Source organism: Diabrotica undecimpunctata, chromosome 4 (genome assembly GCF_040954645.1).
Source record: "Diabrotica undecimpunctata isolate CICGRU chromosome 4, icDiaUnde3, whole genome shotgun sequence".
Lineage (NCBI taxonomy): Eukaryota > Metazoa > Arthropoda > Insecta > Coleoptera > Chrysomelidae > Diabrotica > Diabrotica undecimpunctata.
Window position 1 is genome coordinate 144,654,654 of NC_092806.1, and position 17,153 is coordinate 144,671,806.

The following is a 17,153-nucleotide window of genomic DNA, read 5'->3' on the forward strand; positions in this document are numbered from 1 at the left end:
CGATTTGTGCAAATATAGTGACAACTCAGAAACAGAAACCCATACAAAAATCAATGTGAGGGTGTGTTGTCTCGGATTCAGGAATAATACTGTAGGAATCTCTCTGTTCACTCATGACCCCCAGGGAGGAGTTTTTTGGTCATCGTAATGTCGTGGATTATACGTCTTTAAAGATCTCTGCCTCTGGTGATTTCTTTTAACTCATGCATAGGTCTTTTGCATATTTCTTTTATTTGTTCGATCCATTTTGTAGGGAGTCTGCTCTCATAACATGTCCAAAGTTGGAAATGAATTTTGATCGAGAACCGTTTGCAGCGCTTTAGTTACTAAATTATTTGTCCGGTGTAGACAAATTCTAGACCCGTATATAAAGCCAGCAGTAGGTAGATAAAAACTGATGATCGGCCAACCAAAGTGAGAATGTCCAAGTCGTGATTGAAGGCAATTTTGGTCATTTTTTTTTCGATATTCTCGGCATCATTCATTCTCGAATATGTTCCTAGACTAGACAGTTTTATGTAGGTGCCCTGAAGCGGCTATGGATATGAATTTTCCGGTTATATCTTGCACCACGAGCATCTCAACGTGCCGACCCAATCCACGTTCATTATGCAAAAATTTTTGACGAAGAAAGACATTCTAGTAGCGAGTGCAATGTTAGAAACATTATGTGATTTATTGATAAATTCCTGTAACTTAATTGTTACACCTAGTATTCCTTGGGTTACTCTTTAAAACGGCATGATCCACCTAAACAATGTTCTAGATTATTAGATTACCGAAAAAAGAATAAGCTTTTTGATATTCACGAAATATATGAACAGAAATACATTCTTGCTAATTCTAAGAAACTGAATATTTTTCCAAAGAAGAGAGACTTGAAGCGCAAAATAAAGACGTATCAAAGAATATCCAGTGCAGTGTTATGGATAAAGTATTCCTCTGAATTTTATGATACCATCTATATGAGTTCGCCAGATGCAAAACTTTGTATTTACGGTATAAGATAAATTGAGTTATTTGAAAAAACTGGTAAATTTTGAATGGTGAATGTTAGTAAGGAAAGGAAGAAAAATTTGAAAATACCGAGTTTTGCAAGAGAACTATGTAAATAAAAATTTATGCATATATTTGCAAATACATGATAATAGTCAACCATTAACGATATTAGTGGTTCTTGAATAAGTGTGTTTTCCAAACCTAATGTATTAAGAATAAGGAAAAAAGCATGTGGAAGTAAACTTTTAGTCAACGGTTTATTTTTATTGAAAGTTCAAAAGTCTAACAAATTATGTGTATGTATTTATATTCATTCCTAAACTCTAAGTTCCTTTGGGTCCTAATCATCACTATGACCATTTTCTGCAGCACTCTCGTTATTATTTGTCTGTATGCCAAAATTTATAAAGTGAGAAATCTGGCTGGTCTCTCCAATTTTCACCAAAATATTTTCTAGGAGAGTGTCTACGGACGATTGATCTCCTTTCAATAAACATCCAATCTGTTGGAACTTAGACTTCAATAAAGAAATCTTTTTCCAAAAAGGAAAAGACAGTTAAGATTTAAAAAGAAAAAGACAGTTAAGATTTGATTTAACGTACAGGGCGCTTGCGCTTCCGCTTATACGTATTTCGGCCTAATAGGCCTTATCAGAACGGCTTTCTCGAAAATTAGTCTACGATTTTAAATCTTTTTCCCTTTTCGTATTATAGACTTGCTGAACCCTGTGTCAGAACGATAAAATATTTCCCCCCTGACCGTGGCCATTTGATCTTTGTCCTTAGAAAATATAAATGTATTAAGCTAAAATGCCACTGGAAAAGTTGATTAACAACAACTTCACTCGTCTTTCTCTAGTCATATCTGCCAGTCTTTAAAAAAGTCTTAGCACCTTTGAGTGTTTTCAAATTATGTCTTCATATTCTTTTCTATTTATTACAACGTTCTTCTTATTTATCTCCCTTTCAATCATACCGAAAATCCTATCTGGTGGCAAAAAGAAATGAACAATAACAGAAAACGTAAACTTCACTTCCTTAAAGTGACCATGTGCTTCATAAACCAACCAGTAGATTATCATAGACATCCTAGTGCTATTTTTGTTCTGTCCACCACATCCATCTTCAAATAGGTGAACTTTTTCAATTTGATTTTTAAAGTTAAGTTTTATGAGAGTATCATATACAGCAAAGGCAACAGCATTTGAATCTTTTGTATGTTCATACTCCAGCCACACATATCACGTCACATTTGCAGAAGAAAGATGAGATTTCGAATTTCCAGCCACGATGGTGAGATTATAAAAATTTATTTGCTGCGAGAAATAAGCCGCCTGTTCAGGAAGCTTTAGTAAGGAAAGATTTTTTTGACCATCAAAATAAAATATTTGTATATTATAATTTGATTCGTTTTTTAACAAAGAATAAAAGGCTTTACCCCTTAACGTATGAACTCTCTGCTCTGTTATAACCTGTAACTGTTTTTCTTCTGAATTTTCTTTTCTTAAAATTTTCTTTATTCTGAAACACGCAGAACAATATGCTAACTTTACGGAATGATGTGGATAACGTTGACAGTACATTTTGTAAAATTCAGATCACATGGTAAATACAATCTAGTTGATCGTCCTCTATTATAATGCCTCTCTGCACTGTTCAAATGTCCCATAAATGTTTGGACAGATAATTTTATTGAATAAAATCTACCTTTTGTTGTATCTCCCTCTTTTCTCTCTTTTTGGTATCTTACTCCGGATAAAAAACCTTCTTACAACACGCTCTATTCTTTCAGAACTTAAATAAGTTATTCCAAGAAATACTCTCTTACATACTTTTAAAAGTTCACCCTCTACTGTAGGAACAAAATATTTAATTGAAATTCCATGCAAGTTTTTACTTGATCTCTTGGACTTTTGACATTCACAAAATTTCAGAAAAAAAAATACCTTGTTTTATTTTGTCAGTGGTTGAATACATATTATTGTGGAACCGCTAAATGTCTCGCATCTTTAAATCCTTACAACAATACACTTTCTTTGTATGATTACAGGGGGGAAACCCGGGTAAATCTTTAGGTTTATACCTAAAAATATTGACAATAAGTCTTAAATCTATCTAGTTAATAGTTCTTACCTTTTAAATTTCATTATATTTCGTTTCCATTTTTCTGTTTGTACAACTCGTTTTCTCCCTTTTCCTTGTTCACTAATAAGGTAATATGCACATGAGGATCCATAATATCAATTATTTGCAATAAACTTAATGCATATAGCACTCAAACAACAAACAATGTACCAGGTCGCATGTGCGCCTTCATAATGGCGTAATTGACATGTGCACATGTGACACGTCATGGGACTTAACAATGTAAGCGATTGATTGGCCAATTGCAATTACACAGTTATGCCACTGGCATAGGCTCACAAATACAGAGTTTTGCATCTGACTCAAGATTTCTAATGCCTATTTCTTAGCAAATACCTGACTTTGCAGCTAAATTTCTATATCAGCAGATAGCTATAACATGTGAAAAATAACTGTCAGCTGAAACTCAATTTTTACAATTTTTGCAAATACAGAGTTTTGCGTCTAGTGGACTCATATGTATAGTATAAAACTAACACTAAAAATTTTAAGTAGAATAAAATTTCTTACAATAAATTAAACCTCAAGTGCAGTTTTTCTTTACCGTTTTCCAAATATTTATTTAGTCGGTGTCTAATTCAGATTAGAAGATGGTTTTGCTTATGCGATAATATCAGTAATTATGATATGTTGATTTAATTCGTTATGATTCCTTTGTAATTAACATAAATTGTTTATGATGTCCCGCGGCGTTAGGAATCTGATAGGAGACGGATTGTATTGGACGTGAACTGGTTTATTTTTTCACAATTATCGCTCCCTTATCTGATTGTTTTCTGTAGCGTTATCATGACATGAAATATAAAACTCATAGTTAAGAGGTTACACCTTACTGTATATTTGTAGCCTAGGGGACATCATTCTAAAATATAAAAGAAAAATCCACACCTCATCCCTCTCTCTCTTGCTTATGATCTTCTAAATTTAAGGAGAAAACTAACACAACGACTCTTGTCACAATTACTATTATTGTATGAAGTTCTTTTTTATTTTCAGCAGTTATGCTTTTCTTACTGGCCCGATAGTATTGTTCAAAATAAAAATGCTAGCAAATAATTTTCAATGAAAATACTTCTGTCTTCCAAAAAAAATGTGCCGTTTTCAAAACAAACACATCACTACAAAAAAAAATAATAGGGGATTTACACAGCCATGCTAGGGTATTTATCAGTGCTTGAACCTCACATTATGTTATATAGGAATGCTGTATGAGATAACACTATTGGTCACAATAGAGTTAGGACAAAAGACATTACAGACACTGAAGAATACATTTTCCCTCACAAAGAACAATACAAATACACTTTTGAAAACAGTAGAAGTCAAAAATCTATGATAAACTATATTCTGTCGAATAAACAGTTATAGCCCTCTCAAATCTTGGATGCAAGAGCACTAAGCACCAGAAATAGGAAGCGATCATAAATTGGTATTGTGCAAAATCCGAATGCAACTACATATATGTGATAATAAAATACCAGAACACCATAAAGATAAAAGTGGAAAGCTTACAAGATGACTCCATAAGATACCTATTCCAAAAAAGAATAACCGAAAAAAATCAGAAACACATATATCATAGAAAGTGATGGAGTAGAAGAAAGCCGGAAAAAATTTAGTCCACGTAAAAGATGGAGTAACAACCTTCTATATAAGTATTAATCCGCCAATGAACAAGCAGAATTGTCTATCAAGATGAAGAAGCAAAAGAAAGTCATTGTAAACAATTGTAGAATATCCACGGTGTAAAATAAACATTTTTAAAGTTAGAAGGAATGACTGTGATTAAATTTGTAAATATTAAGTTAATAAATAAAGTTTTTGGTTATGTGACCTTACCTTTTTCCTTTTCTCCTCGGCCGTACCCCCGTCTTGTTGCCACGAGTCTCCTATTCCTAGCAAACAGTCGTCGCACCTACACACGTCACTGGCGGTTTGAGAATTGATGGATCCAAAGGAACTAGTAGAGTCAGCACTGTCCGTTCTCACTAATTGGCGACCGGGATGGCGTAATGCTACTTGCTCCATCTTTGCGACCAACAGACTCTCCATTAAACTTTTGGGATTTTTCGAGCATCCCGAAGGAGAAGTTACGTGGGTAGAATGAGATTTGATCTTTGCACAACAATTAGATGTATCTAGTGATAGAGACTGGCTTGAATTTTGATTGGCATCCAAGTGTATTTGTACTTTTGGTGTGATCATATCATCATTTTTAGATTTCATTTGATTGTCTGAGTCTTCAAAATCTTGTAACAATGCAATGTTGGACTCTACAACCGGCGTGGGAGGTTCTGAAGAGTCTGGCAAGTCGAGACTAGTAGATTTTTTTGTTAAGTCCAAGTTTGATGGTCGTTTGGTAACTTGAGAACGATCGGTGGCAACTTCCGTTACCAGATCTTGGTTTAAAGACACTGGAGAGTTTTGTTGAGAAGCGGAGGTTGACATTTTAGTGTACTGTATAGTCTATCGTTTTATTTCATCACCAATACACAATATTTAGAACACGAAATAAGTACTGAAACGAAAGTTGATTTTTTTAATGGCAAATATTTAATATTCTACAGTATTTTGTTAGTAATTTTGTAATTAAAACAAATTAAAAATGTTTCTAATAAAATTTAAAACCTTTAATATGATCTAAAAAGCTCGATAATAGTTTAGGTTGCGATACCGCTCTCGCAGGAAAACGGTACTCGGTTTATGTGCAGTTTTCTGTTCCAAACAATTAAAAGATAACGTTGTAAATTGAAATAAGTCCCAACTACTCTTCGGAATCTTGAACTAAATGTTTCATCTTCAATTTAGGCACTTGAGTCTCAAAAAATTAATTTTTTTAATAAAATAAAAGGCATATATTGAGCACAGTTTATTTAATCAATCTTTCTCAAGTACTTTCGCTCCTACAGCATCTTCAGAGGCATTTCGTCAAATTTGGCCTATCCAACAATATATTGAGAATGTCAGAAACACACACCAGGACAAACAGTTTAAAATTTTTTAAAAAATATCTGCCTTTTATTTAATTAAAATTCATTTATTCGATCATTTAACCTTATATTACTCCAAAAAATTAAGTTTTATATGAAGTTTTCGAACCTCAAAAAGGCGAATTTTTACATTTTCCAGATTTTAAATCGCTTATATCTCGAAAAGAATCAACTTTAGAGAAAAATTGCTACAGATTTTTTGTTTCGAATGATTCAAAGAAACCTAAAAAGTGTTTACCAAAAAAGGTAATTTTTAAGTTTATTTCTGCCTTAAAATTTCGCCTATCACTACCTCGATTTGTTTAGAGGGGACATTTTCGAATAGAAATCCTCAAGGAAACTGAATCAGAACATTTTTCCTATAGAGGCGGTCTCAAAACTTGGACTGTAAAGTGAGGTGAACCGTAAAACACATCACAATTTTTTAACTGGTAATATTATGTTCTTGCAGAAGTTAAAAACCAAATACATCATTACAAAGATTAGTCACCCTGTAGTTAGTAAAAAATCGACTGTGACGCTGAAAAGCTCAAAATAGAAATTTTTGCCTCAGAAATCTCCAATAAAGTAATATATTTTATAAGGTTAATATATTATAAAATAAATTTTATGTAATTTATTTATTTTTTATTATTTTAAGGTTAAAGAAAAATCAGGTCCCACAATTTATCTGTATCAAACAATTTATTGACTTTAGATGTGTAATTAAGAAAATTCAACTACAGCTTCTTTCAATCGCTGGGGATAGAAAAGAATAATGGACAAAATAATATAAAGAGTACGTAAAGGTCATGGTTACAGAATGGGGAACAAAGAAATCCAAATATTATGTTATGCAGACGATGCTGCAATAATCGCCTAGACAGAAGACGAGCTCCAAAGATTAACACACATCTTCAATACAACAGCCAAGAAATATAATATGATAATATCAGCAGAAAAAACCAAATGTATGACAAAATCTAAATACCCACTACTATGTAAAATCTAAATTAATGCGAAAATAATAAAGTAGAAAGCAAGGTTTAGATATCTGTGAATAGATATAACTACACCAAATTTATCTTAAAGATGCAGTAGCAGTAAACAAACCAACACACGTTATCAACATTATGAATATTACGAGGAGCACTCCCAAATCACGATTTACAATGTATAAACGTACATAATATCCACCTCATAAACTATATAAATAGACATCGTATACGAAACTCAGCATACCATATCATTTAGTAGTCCTTGTACGCGGAAGAATTGCCATAACTTAATTGGACCACTGTTGTTCTAGTGATAATATTTTAGCCAGGGCGTGCGTCAGGGAATTACAGCGCTTGAATTTATTCATTTATATTTATAATAAATGTTATCATTTATATTTTATGATCAGAAGAATAACAAAGATAAAATTAAATTAATAAATGTTAGAATGAGGTTTTCCAACAACATAATATGCGAATTCGTTATTGTAATGCATTGAATTAATAAAATTAAATTAAATATGTAAAAATTGTTTTAAAATTAAATGTAATATCTAATGGCGGTTTCCCACCAAACGGACAAAATAAAAACAAAACAAAACACAAACTCGTATCCAATAAAACAAAATAGCAACTTTTCACAAACTTTACTAAAGACTGGCGTGTTTTGAAACAGTTCGTTTTGTTTTTCGAGTCCCGAGTTTTTGAAACTCGAGTCTGTTTAGTGGAAACGGTCAGTTGTGTTTATTAATGGACTACCTCACCTCTGACGTTACAATGGGCGGGGCTTCGAAAACCTTTCTAAACATTTCTACACTAAATACAAGATAGAGCTGCGGTAAGTATAAATAAACAGTATGATTGTTACGAGGGGCACTCCCAGATCATGATTTTAACGATGTATAAACCTATATTTTCCTGTATTATGAAATACATATGAAAATATGAAGTAGACATCGTAGCATAAGTCGTTCACAGGAATAACAGAACTGAAAATAACTGAATAAACATGTTAGAATGAGGTTTTCCAACAACATAATAACGTGAATCCGTTATTGTAATGCACGGAATTAAAATACAATTACATTAAATGTGTAAAAATGTTTTTAACGTAATATTTAAGGTTGGAACGGAGTTGCCACTCGTGAACTGAGCTCTTAATGGCACTCCATTCGTTGGTTTAAGGAAAACGAAATTTCAAAGCAAAAACCTATGCAAAGGTCAGAAAAATCTTGTCAAAAATAAAAACATTCAACATATCTGAGTAATAAATAAAACAAAAAACTCAAAGTGTAACTTAGGTAATATTTTACTCAGAATCTACCTCGAGTGCCTGTGAATACCTTCTTTTTTCTTTACCCATTTCATCTACAATATGCTAACAATAGTGTATTTTTTTTATGTTTATTCACAATAGTCAAAAGCTCGACTTTTAGAACTGAATTGTCAAAACTTTTGATCGCAGCCACTTTTGAATATCCGCTTTCTTCAACTCGGTTGTCGATATTTATTAAACGGGGAGTATATAACGAATATATTAAGATAGAAAAAAACATGGCGACTACCAAAATGGCACTACACAGGATCTTGATTATATAGAACGTATAGTTATGTACGAGATATCATAAGGCACTATGAATGAAAATAAATTTACTATAGACAAATTTTGATTTATTGACTTAAGGAAGGCCTCTGGCTAAGTTCAAAATAAACAACTGATCGAAACCTAACTTGCGACATAGCAAATGAAAAGGGACGATATAACGAATCTATTAAGATATGTAATTGATTTTCTATCTTAATATATTCGTTATATCCTTTCCTTTCATTTTCTATATCGCGTGATAGGATTTGATCAGTTGTTTATTTTGTACTCAGCCAGAAGCCTTCTTAGTCAATAAATCAAAATTTGGCATACGGTTTTGCTTTCGTATTAAATTATTAAATGTATACAGCATGTTCAGCAGAAAGTCGAACAAAAGATGTGGGATCTTGACAATATCATTGAGACTCAAGTTGAACCACTGATAATTAACGTAGTTAATGAGAGCAGCACGTCAGACTCTGATTATGAATAAAATATTAATTTACACTGTGAGTTTTTTGTTTTATTTATTAGTCAGATATGTAGAATGTTTTTATTTTTGACGAATGATTTTCTCGGACATTTGCATAGGTTTTTGTTTGAAACTTCGTTTACTTTAAAAAACGAATGGGGTGCGATTAAGAGCTCAGTTCTTGACTGGCAGCCCCGTTTAAACCGGAAGCTCTTAGATATTAATACTCATAATTTCAACGCAATTTAAGAAGTTTTTACTTCTGGCGGCACTTCTCCAAGTGCACCTTATTTTTTTTTAATGCAAAATTTTCGTTTATGAAAACATTTAAAGTTAAGGTATATCTGTATTCAAATTTACGAAATTTATATAAAATGAGATTTCAATTTCTGGTAACATTTGTAATCTGGATCACGCGAGTTTTATTGTTTTTCAAATAAAAACTGAAAACATAATAATAAGTTACTTCTTTTGAGGCGAACTAACACACAATATACTTTAAAAAATAAGTGTATTTGATGTTTTGATTTCAATCGTTTAAGTGTCAAAACAACGTTGCAATTACTGCTTTATTATTTTTGTCAAACCATAAGTTTCTTTTTATTTTACAGTAGTGAAGCTAATTTTGAATTTCCTTGAAAATAATACTAACATTGTATATTTTATCTTCGTTGTTCATAGTAAACAAATCTTTAATTGTACATACTGTTTTATTAATTTGATAAGAAATATGAAAGCAAAACCGCACGCCTATGGAGTCTTACGTAGCATAGCCTGGTTTTGTTTACTTTTACTGCACGTCGAATTTGAATGAGGTGTAGTTACGGAGATGTTGAAGAAGAAGTACGACAATAAGCTTAAAAGCAAGTATAGCTGCGGGATCTATTAATGACACAACCTGGAAGCTTAAAAGCAAATAAAGCGGCGAGATCTCTTAATGACACAATCTGAAAGAACAAACACCTAAGACAAGATACAAAAACAAGAATCTATAAAGCAGCTTACTTTACTTTTTCGTGTCTGGATCCGACTACAGTTTTTCTGCCCAATATCGGGCTACGTCTACACCCTTTGTATTTGCGAGCCATAAATCATCGAGGGTGCACTGTGATGGTTAAATTCTGCATACTCTCAGGTGCTCCACGTTCTGTATTTTCCCACATTCACAAAGTGCGTCGCTGTCTGTCTTGATGCCCCATTTAATGAGGTTCTGTTTTACAGGGGCAATACCTGTGCGTATGCGATTCAGTGTCCGCCAGGTTCTCCAGTCCAGGTTCATTCCATTAGGTCGTTCTGGATGTAGGGGGAACAGTTCGGGTGATTCGACGCTGACATTTCTCATAAACCTTTTCCTTGATTTAAGTCGGCTGATTCCTGAGTCGGAGGTTCGTCAAATCCGTATAATTGGTGCCTTTTATCGAAAGTTTGCCTGAACTTCTCCACATATTGTGAGGCGCATCTACGGTCACCTGGTGATGAGAATCCAGCTACCCGGTACAGTAGGGGTAGGGGGTAGGCTTCATACAACCGGTAATTATTCTGCATGTTTCATTTAACGCCGTGGTGACTTTTTGGGCGTGTCTAGATCTACCCCAGACGGGACAAGCATATTCCCCTGTTGAGAAACATAAGGCCTCAGCTGTTGTCTTCAAGACCTGGGGGTTTGCACCCCACTTGCTCCCTACAAGTTTTCGGAGAAGGTTGTTTCTCGTAGAAACCTTTTGTCTTGTGCTCTGACAGTGGAATTTATACGTTAGTGACCGGTCTAGTACCACTCCAAGATATTTGGGCCTATCAGTATGTTTCAAGCGTTGTCCCTCCCAAGAAACATTCAGCTTTACATGCGCCAGTTGGTTGTTGAGATGGAATGCACATACTTGGGTTTTAGTAGGGTTTGGCTTTAATAAGTTTTTTTTGTAGTAAGTTGACATCATGTTTAAAGCCTCTTTCATTGTCGACTCTACTTGTGTGAGTGTTTTCCCCTTTACGGCTATACCAAGGTCATCAGCCTATATAAAGCAGCAATTAGACATAAATATTAATATACATGGCGGAGACAAGACCTGACAAATCTAAAACGAGACGACTATTAGAATCAACAGAGATGAAAATACTCCGACAAATATCAGGGAAAAGTCTGTAAAGCATGCAATATAGAAGAGATAAATTAATGGGTGATAAAACGGAAACAGGAGTGAAACGAATACATTAGCAGAATGGCAGAGAATATGATAGTACGAATAGCACGATATAAGTCACCAAATGGCCAAAAAAGTATTGGCAGACCAAGAAAAAGATGGTGCGATAATTTAAACAATTTAGGAGGCTAATATTGAAGAAGAAACAGGTTTTAAATCCTACATACAAGAAGGAAGAAGAAGAAGAAGAGATAAAAAGATTTTAATTGAATTGACTTTTTGTCTTTCCTAAAATTTAAGAAATTTCCGATTTACTGCTTCCCCTGCCTGTTCAAACCATGATCCTAAACTTTGCGAATGGTATTACAGATCTAAACATTGAGTAAGGTGCTGTAGTAGACAAGCAAATCTCTTCGCAAATATCTTTATCTAAATTTTTGTCAGCTTCTTTTAATAATGTTCATTACCTTCAAAGCTTTGTTCATGGTAATTTTTTGATACTAGTTTAAAATTTAATGCCGTAAAAGCTCACGAATTATGCATTTTTTAATAATCAACGTAGCATTTTATTCTTAAAAAAGAGGCCCATTAATTGTACTGTTGCAAGACATAGTTATACAACTATCAAAGAATAGGAAAGCAACCGGTCCAGATGAAATTCCTAGTAAAATAATCAAACTAGTAGACGATAAAGGCAAATATTCTCTTCTAAACCTCTTCAATAAAATATACAAAACAGAGCATATACCAACAGACTGGTTACTGTCAACATTTGTAATAATACCGGAAAAAATAAACGCTAAATAATGTAGCGATTATCGCACTATCAGTCTAATGAGCCATGTACTGAAAATTTTCTTAAAAATACTTCACTCGAGAATTTACAACAAAATGGAAGTACAACTATGCCAAACACAGTTTGGTTTTAGAAACAACCCTTGAACAAGAGAAGCATTATTCAGTTTGTAGATTCTGGTTCAAAGATGTAAGGATATAGAACAACCAGTATATATATATATATATATATATATATATATATATATATATATATATATATATATATATATATATATATATATATATATATCAGTGGCGCACCCAGAATTTGTCTTAGGGGGGGGGTTTTGAAATTTTTTTATGCTACCACCATGTTGAGTCCCTACAATTTGGGTTTTAGTTTAATTTAAAGTACTAAAGATAGCAGTTCCAAAGATTCAGGTATCTTTTGGCATTTTAAAGTAATTACTATTTTAATGGGAATAAGCCACAATTGAAGGTTAAAATAAGGTTATTGACGTTAATCCAAATGGTAAATATAATACATTTTGAAGACGACTATCGCCGTATTCCCGTTCTCCTCCGGGAATCCTCCCGGTCCAAGGCATGCTCCTCCTCCAAACCGGTCGATTCCATCGCTCTTCTAATTCCTTCATTTCATGAGCGTCGAGGTCTACCTATTTTTTTTCTTCCAGGGGACTTCCATTTGTGAAGTTTTTGGGGCCAACGTTTGTCAGGCATTCTCAATTGATGTCCAAACCTTTTTGAAACTCTTCTTTCTATTCTGTAAATGACCGTTTCTGTAGCATTCATGTTATTTCTTATAGATTCGTTAGTCTTCCTTTCCTGCCTTGATGTTCTAGCACTTCTTCTCAAATAATCCATTTCAACTGTCAACAGTCTTCTCTTCAGGTCTGCATTAATTGTCCATACTTCAGAGCCATAACAAAGAACTGGTTCAACCATGGTTTGCCCTATTCTTTTTTTGTTCCATTTGGAAATGTGGTGATCACACCATAAGGAGTTCCGACATCCTACAATTTTACGTCTCTGATTAATTCGTTTTTAATTTCGGTTTCTCCCAAGCCGTTCTTAGCAATGAGTGAATCTAAATATTTAAATTTTTTCACTTGTTTGATTTCCATGTCTTCGTCTATCAACTCTTCAAACCTTGCATCTGAACTGATAATTAAGTAAATATTCTGTTTTCTTCATGCTGACTTGTAACCCCCGTTTTAAATATTCTCTCTATAGACGCTTTATCATAAATTCTAGATCATAAAAATCTTGAGCTAGGATGACTTGGTCATCCGCAAAGTTCAGGGAGAACAGTACGTCATTTCCTATGGGGATTCTTATTCCCTGGCAGTGGTTTTTCCAATTTTGGAGGGCTGAATCAATATATAAATTAAACAGTAAGGGTGACATACTGCATCCTTGTTTTAGTCCTTTAATTACTTTTATTGGCTCTGATAGTCTATATCCGATTTTAGGTAAGTAGTGTTATCCCTGTATACTTCTGTGATTATTCCTAAAAGGTATGGACTTATGTCGAGTTGTTGTTAAGCTTGCCACAATTTAAGTTTTGGAACTGTATTATACGCCTTCTGATGTACTTCTGTACCAACCGCTATTCTTTTTTATATTAATTGTTGGAGTATAAACAAGTTATCAGTGCTAGATCAAAGATCAAAAATTCAAATGTCAATAAACTTATTTTAACCTTCAATTGCGACTTATTCCCATTAAAATAGCAATTAGATCTTATCTCTGTCATTAGCCCGGTTGGTGTTTCTCTTCTTCTTCTTTCTTTTTAATGACTGCTTGGATGTAATTGTGAACACTATTCCATCATACCTATTTCTTTATACATTCTGTTTCTCTTCACTGTACATCTATTACACTCCAACATTGTGTGAGTAACAATGTCGGAATATTCGCAGTATAGGCATTTATCTGTATCTGTCTTTCTGAACGTATGAAGATGCGCCCTAATACAGACAATCTACCCAGTCCCTTAGGCTCGGGATCAGCATCTTTGTCCACTGAGCAACATCTTCCTTGTTGTTCCACTCTTCTTGCCATTTTTCCATTGATCTTTCCCTTTTCTATTTTATAGCTGTTGTCAAATGCTTTCTTCCCCCATAGAGATGTCTCTTTTCTTTTCTACTGCTAACACATGCAGGGGAACACAACCCGTGATAGTCCACAAGGTCGCCGCAGATACAGTCCTGTAGGCCCATGCTACTCGCAACAGACTCGTTCTGTCTAATTTTTTATAAGCCTAATATTAGGTATCTATATCTAAATATAATGAAAAATATTATTAATTATTGCGTATTTATACAATGTGTTCTACATATTTAAAGTGGTAATTTAATTATTCAATCAGCGTTTCGGATTTTTTGTATTGTCTGTGAAAGACAAGTTAAATTTTCCTACTATTCTTTATATATTGTTTACTTTATATGCCCTGGGGGGGTTTTAACCCCCAAACCCCCCCCCTGGGTGCGCCACAGATATATATATATATATATATATATATATATATATATATATATAATGTCTGTGTGTGTATATATGCTGTGTAAAGTCTTTGACCGGGTCATCTACGAAAAACTAATAGAAGTCTTGAAACAGATGGGAATTGATGACCAAGATCTGCGCATTATCAGAAATTTGTATTGGTCTGTATTATTTGTATTGGTGTGTATTGTTAGTTTGTATTTGTATGTAAACATACGAATTGGTCAGAATACAACGGAAGCAGTGGAAACACGACATGGAGTGAGGCAAGGGTGTATTTTATCGCCTCTACTTTAAATATAATCATCACGCCTCATAATACAGGGCAAGATCGCCGGAAGAAGAAGCCCAGGCCGAAGTAGAACATCCTGGCTCCGAAATCTCCGAGAGTGGTATTAAGAGACCACTAATCTGTTTTGAGTTGCTGTAAACAAAGTTATTATTGCCAATATGTTATAAATTTTCATAGTTATTTTTCAAATCACCAAAGTTCTCAAATTATCAATTTTTTATCTGATGCCTTTGTTGAACAAATTGCTTTAAAATGCCACAAGAAAGTAGCTTCAGAACAATACTTTTAACATGTATAAAACTGACTATTTCTATTGTTTATTTAATATGTACTTGTGTTTTTTTATATTTGTTTTTTGTGTTTTTTAATCACTAATTATAATAATTATACACTCAAGTGATATTTTCTGTCAGTATTATTTTAAACATGTTGAACATGAAATGTTAAAATAGTCTTAATTCCGTATGATGTACCTACCTACTGATTTTACTATGAAAAATACAATGACGTGACACATAATATGGTATATTGCCTATTGAAAATTAAAAGTTTGTAGTACTGAAAGAAGAAAGTTGACAAATGACAGATATCTATATCGTTAAAAGATGTATATGTTACGAGCAATGTCCGAAATTGGACAATCCTAGCATTGTACGGAAAATCTTGGCCACTTCTAGCATTGTACCCCTTTACTGTACAATCTCCGAAATAGACATAATCGTCGGACTTTGTATAATTGCTGTACAATGTTCGAATTTCAGTAAGTAGCCATTCGTCAAAGTTTTGGAGAATATGACAGATATCTATTCACAAACATCTTCCCTATATTTTGGTATAGTGATGTACCTATCTCTTGAAGCTTTAAAATGTTTCACTTACATTATTACTCTATTGCAGAACAAATTCTTATTATTTATATTTTAGTTTGACACAGCCTTTTATCACATTGACGATTCGAAAAAGAAGAACTCTATACATAAATAGAAAATATCAAATAATTAACAAGGAATGTTCGATTTTTGATTTGGTGTGTCGCTTGTCAATAATAATCGATTCGAATCGATGAACGTTTCGATAATCATTTTTAATTTTGATCATTTCGGACATTGTACAGTTTGGGGGTACAATGTTAAAAGTGGACAATAATTTTCGTACAATGCTAGGATTGTCCAATTTCGGGCTTTGCTCGTAACATATATATCTCAAAATTTCCCAGATGTTAACGATTGAAATACGTTCACCAAATTTTTAGCAATCTTTTTACAACCTGCATAGCTCCCTATAACTGTTTTATAATGTCTGCAGATCATTATCTTAAATCAAGAAAATTGCTCCTTTTGGACGGTGGTGTCAGCGTTTAGCATGTACTCGAGATCGCATGCCATATTCCGGAGAGATTATCTTGCGAATTTTGAATTAAACAGTCGTTCAAAGTTAAAAGCAATAATTAAAGAGTATAAACTTTTATGGGTGTGCAATTTTGGTTATTGAGATGGTGGTTGCAGATCGTTGTTTATCGGTATGTTTGCTCAGGCGATTCATGCAAATACTATAATTTCCAGTTGAAATATTGTGATTTGGCTCTCATTGCCTATCAGTTTGATTTTTTCGGTGTGAATCGAGTCGTAAAATATAATACAGTGGAACCTCCATTATCCGCCAGGGCACCGGACCGAGGGTATGACGGATAATCGAAAAGACGGTTAACAGAACATTAAAAAAAATCATAGTATAACTCTCAAATTTTATTTGTATCTTTTATTTGACAATATAAGTGGGATTTATGTTAGTACAGTCGACTCAATTTGATTTAAAATATTCCGAAATCTTTGTTTTATTGTTACTTCACATTTGGATGGATGGATGGATTTCTTAATCGACGTAAAATCATTAAATCTACCTTATATGCTTCTTCTTGCCGAGAATACCACTCGATGAATTCTTGTATGTGCGATACAGCTTTTCTAGCTTCTTTACGCAAATCCTTGTGAGTTGCAATAGCATTATCAACATCGCCACCGTCAAAGTCTGTGTCAGATTCTATGTTTCGTCCGCCTCTATTGCCATTTCAACGATTTCATCCTCTGTCAGCAATCGATAGCCATTTGCGTCCTCATCACAAATTAACCATTCGTTTATGTCATCTTTAAGCAACGAAAACAAAACAGTTGATCCAGCCATAACTTCATTTGTTACCGCATCACGCTCGGCTGTCACGGGAGCATTTACATCTTGAGTTGATTCAGGCTATAA

At 33.6% G+C, this 17,153-nt stretch overlaps 1 protein-coding gene across 3 annotated transcripts in view; it reads right to left on the reverse strand.

Annotated features, from left to right (window-relative positions):
• IP3K2 (Inositol 1,4,5-triphosphate kinase 2) overlaps window positions 1-17,153 on the reverse strand; it is a 229,704-nt gene that overhangs the window by 165,628 nt on the left and 46,923 nt on the right. For all 3 annotated transcript variants that reach the window (XM_072530443.1, XM_072530442.1, XM_072530441.1), the window contains exon 2: window positions 4,983-5,661. In XM_072530443.1, coding sequence (XP_072386544.1) covers window positions 4,983-5,591 — 609 coding nt within the window. In that variant the 5' untranslated portion in view covers window positions 5,592-5,661. The remainder of the gene's footprint in view (window positions 1-4,982; window positions 5,662-17,153) is intronic.